Source organism: Squalius cephalus (genome assembly GCF_949319135.1).
Source record: "Squalius cephalus genome assembly, chromosome: 10".
NCBI lineage: Eukaryota > Metazoa > Chordata > Actinopteri > Cypriniformes > Leuciscidae > Squalius > Squalius cephalus.
The window spans coordinates 268,218-277,500 of record NC_137131.1 but is presented as its reverse complement, the minus strand read 5'-3'; the positions used below and the strand labels follow the sequence as shown (position 1 = coordinate 277,500).

General features: G+C 53.3%; 1 protein-coding gene across 9 annotated transcripts in view; it reads left to right on the top strand.

Annotated features, from left to right (window-relative positions):
• The window catches only part of LOC307165461 (ubiquitin carboxyl-terminal hydrolase 9X-like), a 56,718-nt gene that overhangs the window by 45,058 nt on the left and 2,377 nt on the right, over nucleotides 1-9,283 (top strand). For 6 of the 9 annotated variants that reach the window (XM_079883073.1, XM_079883074.1, XM_079883075.1 and 3 more), the window contains exons 44-45: nucleotides 1,230-1,481; nucleotides 2,281-2,382. In XM_079883073.1, coding sequence (XP_079739199.1) covers nucleotides 1,230-1,481; nucleotides 2,281-2,382 — 354 coding nt within the window. The remainder of the gene's footprint in view (nucleotides 1-1,229; nucleotides 1,482-2,280; nucleotides 2,383-9,283) is intronic. The other 3 variants (XM_079883077.1, XM_079883076.1, XM_079883079.1) reach the window with 1 other exon arrangement.

Here is a 9,283-nt window from a genome sequence, read left to right as displayed (position 1 = left end):
TGTGTGTAGAGTAACGGGGACCTGTGTTGTGTGTGTGTGTGTAGAGTAACGGGGACCTGTGTTGTGTGTGTGTGTGTAGAGTAACGGGGACCTGTGTGTGTGTGTAGAGTAACGGGGACCTGTGTTGTGTGTGTGTGTGTAGAGTAACGGGGACCTGTGTTGTGTGTGTGTGTGTAGAGTAACGGGGACCTGTGTTGTGTGTGTGTGTAGAGTAACGGGGACCTGTGTTGTGTGTGTGTGTGTGTAGAGTAACGGGGACCTGTGTTGTGTGTGTGTTGTGTGTGTAGAGTAACGGGGACCTGTGTTGTGTGTGTGTGTGTAGAGTAACGGGGACCTGTGTCGTGTGTGTGTGTGTAGAGTAACGGGGACCTGTGTTGTGTGTGTGTGTGTAGAGTAACGGGGACCTGTGTCGTGTGTGTGTGTGTAGAGTAACGGGGACCTGTGTTGTGTGTGTGTGTGTAGAGTAACGGGGACCTGTGTCGTGTGTGTGTGTGTAGAGTAACGGGGACCTGTGTTGTGTGTGTGTGTAGAGTAACGGGGACCTGTGTTGTGTGTGTGTGTGTAGAGTAACGGCGACCTGTGTTGTGTGTGTGTGTGTAGAGTAACGGCGACCTGTGTTGTGTGTGTGTGTGTAGAGTAACGGGGGCCTGTGTTGTGTGTGTGTGTAGAGTAACGGGGACCTGTGTTGTGTGTGTGTAGAGTAACGGGGACCTGTGTTGTGTGTGTGTGTAGAGTAACGGGGACCTGTGTTGTGTGTGTAGAGTAACGGGGACCTGTGTTGTGTGTGTGTGTGTAGAGTAACGGCGACCTGTGTTGTGTGTGTGTGTGTAGAGTAACGGGGACCTGTGTTGTGTGTGTGTGTGTAGAGTAACGGGGACCTGTGTTGTGTGTGTGTGTAGAGTAACGGGGACCTGTGTTGTGTGTGTGTAGAGTAACGGGGACCTGTGTTGTGTGTGTGTGTAGAGTAACGGGGACCTGTGTTGTGTGTGTAGAGTAACGGGGACCTGTGTTGTGTGTGTGTGTGTAGAGTAACGGCGACCTGTGTTGTGTGTGTGTGTGTAGAGTAACGGGGACCTGTGTCGTGTGTGTGTGTGTAGAGTAACGGGGACCTGTGTTGTGTGTGTGTAGAGTAACGGGGACCTGTGTTGTGTGTGTGTGTGTAGAGTAACGGGGACCTGTGTTGTGTGTGTGTGTAGAGTAACGGGGACCTGTGTTGTGTGTGTGTGTAGAGTAACGGGGACCTGAAGAGGAAGTGGACGTGGGCGGTGGAGTGGCTGGGTGACGAGCTGGAGCGCAGGCCTTACACTGGAAACCCTCAGTACACGTACAACAACTGGTCTCCGCCCGTGCAGAGCAACGAGACGTCCAACGGCTACTTCCTGGAGCGCTCCCACAGCGCGCGCATGACGCTAGCCAAGGCCTGCGAGCTCTGTCCTGAAGAGGTGAGCGCTCAGTCACTCAAACCTCACCTAGCGCCTCGGGTGAGTTCAGCCACTTCTGCATAACCGGTGCGACTCTGAGATTATAGGAGGATATTAAGAGTTTGAAGTTTCTGTTTTATTGTAAAGTTAATGTCTACATTCATGCAGTTTGCTGACGCTTTTATCCACAGTGTTCATCCAAGGTAGGGCTGCACGATATACATCAGAACAACAGAGATACCGCTACGATTTAATAGCATAAGCGTATGCGCTAGCGTTTTCAGAGTGAGGCGCGTCATGTGGTTCATGACCGGCAACCCGTCAAAATAAAAGCTTGAGGGTTTTTGCCATTTGAAAAAGGACGAAATGAAGATGCAAATAGTAGTAAAATATTTTTTATTTTACAATGCAATAGTATTATTAAAAAGATGTTTCTTATTTTGTTTAATATTTTATTTAAACTGCAGTTCGAGTTGCTTCTTGCAAAATCAGACCCAAGTATGAACACCTATATATTATTTTAAGTTTAAGCAAAAAGTAATATTTCACCTTTTTAATTAAAATTTTTTTTTTTATACATTTTGTTTGTAGTTGACCCCCCCCCCCCCACACCAAACAAAACACTCTAGAATAATTCATTCTTTACGAATACGGTTATTCAAATCATCTGGTAAAAATCTTTCACATCGCGTTATATATCGCAGGAATGTCAGTGTCAGTGTCCTCTAATATCGTGCAGCCTTGAGTTCGGCTGTGCGTGTCATCGGTTGACGCGTTCTCTGGGAGCCGAACACTAACCCGCGGTGTTGTCAGCACTGCTCTCTGCTAAACGACACACACGTTTGTTTGATGTGTTCAGGAGCCCGACGACCAGGAGGCCCCCGATGAGCACGACTCGACGCCGCCTGAAGACACGGCCCTCTATCCTCACTCTCCAGCGACACAGCCTCAGTATCAGCAGGTGAGCGACACACACACACCACTAGCCTAGCGTTTAGCACAGCCTCAGTATCAGCAGGTGAGCGACACACACACACCACTAGCCTAGCGTTTAGCACAGCCTCAGTATCAGCAGGTGAGCGACACACACACACCACTAGCCTAGCGTTTAGCACAGCCTCAGTATCAGCAGGTGAGCGACACACACACACCACTAGCCTAGCGTTTAGCACAGCCTCAGTATCAGCAGGTGAGCGACACACACCACTAGTCTAGCGTTTAGCACAGCCTCAGTATCAGCAGGTGAGCGACACACACACCACTAGCCTAGCGTTTAGCACAGCCTCAGTATCAGCAGGTGAGCGACACACACACCACTAGCCTAGCGTTTAGCACAGCCTCAGTATCAGCAGGTGAGCGACACACACACACCACTAGCCTAGCGTTTAGCACAGCCTCAGTATCAGCAGGTGAGCGACACACACACCACTAGCCTAGCGTTTAGCACAGCCTCAGTATCAGCAGGTGAGCGACACACACACACCACTAGCCTAGCGTTTAGCACAGCCTCAGTATCAGCAGGTGAGCGACACACACCACTAGCCTAGCGTTTAGCACAGCCTCAGTATCAGCAGGTGAGCGACACACACACACCACTAGCCTAGCGTTTAGCACAGCCTCAGTATCAGCAGGTGAGCGACACACACCACTAGCCTAGCGTTTAGCACAGCCTCAGTATCAGCAGGTGAGCGACACACACACACCACTAGCCTAGCGTTTAGCACAGCCTCAGTATCAGCAGGTGAGCGACACACACACCACTAGCCTAGCGTTTAGCACAGCCTCAGTATCAGCAGGTGAGCGACACACACACACCACTAGCCTAGCGTTTAGCACAGCCTCAGTATCAGCAGGTGAGCGACACACACCACTAGCCTAGCGTTTAGCACAGCCTCAGTATCAGCAGGTGAGCGACACACACCACTAGCCTAGCGTTTAGCACAGCCTCAGTATCAGCAGGTGAGCGACACACACACACCACTAGCCTAGCGTTTAGCACAGCCTCAGTATCAGCAGGTGAGCGACACACACCACTAGCCTAGCGTTTAGCACAGCCTCAGTATCAGCAGGTGAGCGACACACACACACCACTAGCCTAGCGTTTAGCACAGCCTCAGTATCAGCAGGTGAGCGACACGCACCACTAGCCTAGCGTTTAGCACCGTATCAGCAGGTGAGCGACACACACACCACTAGCCTAGCGTTTAGCACAGCCTCAGTATCAGCAGGTGAGCGACACACACCACTGGCCTAGCGTTTAGCACAGCCTCAGTATCAGCAGGTGAGCGACACACACCACTAGCCTAGCGTTTAGCACAGCCTCAGTATCAGCAGGTGAGCGACACACACACACCACTAGCCTAGCGTTTAGCACAGCCTCAGTATCAGCAGGTGAGCGACACGCACCACTAGCCTAGCGTTTAGCACCGTATCAGCAGGTGAGCGACACACACACCACTAGCCTAGCGTTTAGCACAGCCTCAGTATCACCAGGTGAGCGACACGCACCACTAGCCTAGCGTTTAGCACAGCCTCAGTATCAGCAGGTGAGCGACACACGCACCACTAGCCTAGCGTTTAGCACAGCCTCAGTATCAGCAGGTGAGCGACACACACCACTGGCCTAGCGTTTAGCACAGCCTCAGTATCAGCAGGTGAGCGACACGCACACCACTAGCCTAGCGTTTAGCACAGCCTCAGTATCAGCAGGTGAGCGACACACACACCACTAGCCTAGCGTTTAGCACAGCCTCAGTATCAGCAGGTGAGCGACACGCACACCACTAGCCTAGCGTTTAGCACAGCCTCAGTATCACCAGGTGAGCGACACGCACCACTAGCCTAGCGTTTAGCACAGCCTCAGTATCAGCAGGTGAGCGACACACACACCACTAGCCTAGCGTTTAGCACAGCCTCAGTATCAGCAGGTGAACGGCACACACACACACCACTAGCCTAGCGTTTAGCACAGCCTCAGTATCAGCAGGTGAGCGACACACACACACCACTAGCCTAGCGTTTAGCACAGCCTCAGTATCAGCAGGTGAGCAACACACACCACTAGCCTAGCGTTTAGCACAGCCTCAGTATCAGCAGGTGAGCGACACACACCACTAGCCTAGCGTTTAGCACAGCCTCAGTATCAGCAGGTGAGCGACACACACACACCACTAGCCTAGCGTTTAGCACAGCCTCAGTATCAGCAGGTGAGCGACACACACACCACTAGCCTAGCGTTTAGCACAGCCTCAGTATCAGCAGGTGAGCGACACACACACCACTAGCCTAGCGTTTAGCACAGCCTCAGTATCACCAGGTGAGCGACACGCACCACTAGCCTAGCGTTTAGCACAGCCTCAGTATCAGCAGGTGAGCGACACACACACCACTAGCCTAGCGTTTAGCACAGCCTCAGTATCAGCAGGTGAGCGACACACACACACCACTAGCCTAGCGTTTAGCACAGCCTCAGTATCAGCAGGTGAGCAACACACACCACTAGCCTAGCGTTTAGCACAGCCTCAGTATCAGCAGGTGAGCGACACACACCACTAGCCTAGCGTTTAGCACAGCCTCAGTATCAGCAGGTGAGCGACACACACACACCACTAGCCTAGCGTTTAGCACAGCCTCAGTATCAGCAGGTGAGCGACACACACACCACTAGCCTAGCGTTTAGCACAGCCTCAGTATCAGCAGGTGAGCGACACACACACCACTAGCCTAGCGTTTAGCACAGCCTCAGTATCAGCAGGTGAGCGACACACACACCACTAGCCTAGCGTTTAGCACAGCCTCAGTATCAGCAGGTGAGCAACACACACCACTAGCCTAGCGTTTAGCACAGCCTCAGTATCAGCAGGTGAGCGACACACACCACTAGCCTAGCGTTTAGCACAGCCTCAGTATCAGCAGGTGAGCGACACACACACACCACTAGCCTAGCGTTTAGCACAGCCTCAGTATCAGCAGGTGAGCGACACACACACCACTAGCCTAGCGTTTAGCACAGCCTCAGTATCACCAGGTGAGCGACACACACACCACTAGCCTAGCGTTTAGCACAGCCTCAGTATCAGCAGGTGAACGGCACACACACACACCACTAGCCTAGCGTTTAGCACAGCCTCAGTATCAGCAGGTGAGCGACACACACACACCACTAGCCTAGCGTTTAGCACAGCCTCAGTATCAGCAGGTGAGCGACACACACACACCACTAGCCTAGCGTTTAGCACAGCCTCAGTATCAGCAGGTGAGCAACACACACCACTAGCCTAGCGTTTAGCACAGCCTCAGTATCAGCAGGTGAGCGACACACACCACTAGCCTAGCGTTTAGCACAGCCTCAGTATCAGCAGGTGAGCGACACACACACACCACTAGCCTAGCGTTTAGCACAGCCTCAGTATCAGCAGGTGAGCGACACACACACCACTAGCCTAGCGTTTAGCACAGCCTCAGTATCAGCAGGTGAGCGACACACACACCACTAGCCTAGCGTTTAGCACAGCCTCAGTATCAGCAGGTGAGCGACACACACACCACTAGCCTAGCGTTTAGCACAGCCTCAGTATCAGCAGGTGAGCGACACACACACACCACTAGCCTAGCGTTTAGCACAGCCTCAGTATCAGCAGGTGAGCGACACACACACCACTAGCCTAGCGTTTAGCACAGCCTCAGTATCAGCAGGTGAGCGACACACACACACCACTAGCCTAGCGTTTAGCACAGCCTCAGTATCAGCAGGTGAGCGACACACACACCACTAGCCTAGCGTTTAGCACAGCCTCAGTATCAGCAGGTGAGCGACACGCACACACCACTAGCCTAGCGTTTAGCACAGCCTCAGTATCAGCAGGTGAGCGACACACACCACTAGCCTAGCGTTTAGCACAGCCTCAGTATCAGCAGGTGAGCGACACACACCACTAGCCTAGCGTTTAGCACAGCCTCAGTATCAGCAGGTGAGCGACACACACACACCACTAGCCTAGCGTTTAGCACAGCCTCAGTATCAGCAGGTGAGCGACACACACCACTAGCCTAGCGTTTAGCACAGCCTCAGTATCAGCAGGTGAGCGACACACACACACCACTAGCCTAGCGTTTAGCACAGCCTCAGTATCAGCAGGTGAGCGACACGCACCACTAGCCTAGCGTTTAGCACCGTATCAGCAGGTGAGCGACACACACACCACTAGCCTAGCGTTTAGCACAGCCTCAGTATCAGCAGGTGAGCGACACACACCACTGGCCTAGCGTTTAGCACAGCCTCAGTATCAGCAGGTGAGCGACACGCACACCACTAGCCTAGCGTTTAGCACAGCCTCAGTATCAGCAGGTGAGCGACACACACACCACTAGCCTAGCGTTTAGCACAGCCTCAGTATCAGCAGGTGAGCGACACGCACACCACTAGCCTAGCGTTTAGCACAGCCTCAGTATCACCAGGTGAGCGACACGCACCACTAGCCTAGCGTTTAGCACAGCCTCAGTATCAGCAGGTGAGCGACACACACACCACTAGCCTAGCGTTTAGCACAGCCTCAGTATCAGCAGGTGAGCGACACGCACACCACTAGCCTAGCGTTTAGCACAGCCTCAGTATCAGCAGGTGAGCGACACACACACACCACTAGCCTAGCGTTTAGCACAGCCTCAGTATCAGCAGGTGAGCGACACACACACACCACTAGCCTAGCGTTTAGTACAGCCTCAGTATCAGCAGGTGAGCGACACACACCACTAGCCTAGCGTTTAGCACAGCCTCAGTATCAGCAGGTGAGCGACACACACCACTAGCCTAGCGTTTAGCACAGCCTCAGTATCAGCAGGTGAGCGACACACACACACACACACCACTAGCCTAGCGTTTAGCACAGCCTCAGTATCAGCAGGTGAGCGACACGCACCACTAGCCTAGCGTTTAGCACCGTATCAGCAGGTGAGCGACACACACACCACTAGCCTAGCGTTTAGCACAGCCTCAGTATCAGCAGGTGAGCGACACACACACCACTAGCCTAGCGTTTAGCACAGCCTCAGTATCAGCAGGTGAGCGACACACACACCACTAGCCTAGCGTTTAGCACAGCCTCAGTATCAGCAGGTGAGCGACACACGCACCACTAGCCTAGCGTTTAGCACAGCCTCAGTATCAGCAGGTGAGCGACACACACCACTAGCCTAGCGTTTAGCACCGTATCAGCAGGTGAGCGACACACACACCACTAGCCTAGCGTTTAGCACAGCCTCAGTATCAGCAGGTGAGCGACACACACACCACTAGCCTAGCGTTTAACACAGCCTCAGTATCAGCAGGTGAGCGACACGCACCACTAGCCTAGCGTTTAGCACAGCCTCAGTATCAGCAGGTGAACGGCACACACACACACCACTAGCCTAGCGTTTAGCACAGCCTCAGTATCAGCAGGTGAGCGACACACACACACACCACTAGCCTAGCGTTTAGCACAGCCTCAGTATCAGCAGGTGAGCGACACACACACACCACTAGCCTAGCGTTTAGCACAGCCTCAGTATCAGCAGGTGAGCGACACACACACCACTAGCCTAGCGTTTAGCACAGCCTCAGTATCAGCAGGTGAGCGACACACACACACCACTAGCCTAGCGTTTAGCACAGCCTCAGTATCAGCAGGTGAGCGACACACACCACTAGCCTAGCGTTTAGCACAGCCTCAGTATCAGCAGGTGAGCGACACACACACACCACTAGCCTAGCGTTTAGCACAGCCTCAGTATCAGCAGGTGAGCGACACACACCACTAGCCTAGCGTTTAGCACAGCCTCAGTATCAGCAGGTGAGCGACACACACACACCACTAGCCTAGCGTTTAGCACAGCCTCAGTATCAGCAGGTGAGCGACACGCACCACTAGCCTAGCGTTTAGCACCGTATCAGCAGGTGAGCGACACACACACCACTAGCCTAGCGTTTAGCACAGCCTCAGTATCAGCAGGTGAGCGACACGCACCACTAGCCTAGCGTTTAGCACAGCCTCAGTATCAGCAGGTGAGCGACACACACCACTGGCCTAGCGTTTAGCACAGCCTCAGTATCAGCAGGTGAGCGACACGCACACCACTAGCCTAGCGTTTAGCACAGCCTCAGTATCAGCAGGTGAGCGACACACACACCACTAGCCTAGTGTTTAGCACAGCCTCAGTATCAGCAGGTGAGCGACACGCACACCACTAGCCTAGCGTTTAGCACAGCCTCAGTATCACCAGGTGAGCGACACGCACCACTAGCCTAGCGTTTAGCACAGCCTCAGTATCAGCAGGTGAGCGACACACACACCACTAGCCTAGCGTTTAGCACAGCCTCAGTATCAGCAGGTGAGCGACACGCACACCACTAGCCTAGCGTTTAGCACAGCCTCAGTATCAGCAGGTGAGCGACACACACACACCACTAGCCTAGCGTTTAGCACAGCCTCAGGATCACCAGGTGAGCGACACGCACCACTAGCCTAGCGTTTAGCACAGCCTCAGTATCAGCAGGTGAGCGACACACACACACCACTAGCCTAGCGTTTAGCACAGCCTCAGTATCAGCAGGTGAGCGACACACACCACTAGCCTAGCGTTTAGCACAGCCTCAGTATCAGCAGGTGAGCGACACGCACACCACTAGCCTAGCGTTTAGCACAGCCTCAGTATCAGCAGGTGAGCGACACACACACCACTAGCCTAGCGTTTAGCACAGCCTCAGTATCACCAGGTGAGCGACACGCACCACTAGCCTAGCGTTTAGCACAGCCTCAGTATCAGCAGGTGAGCGACACGCACACCACTAGCCTAGCGTTTAGCACAGCCTCAGTATCAGCAGG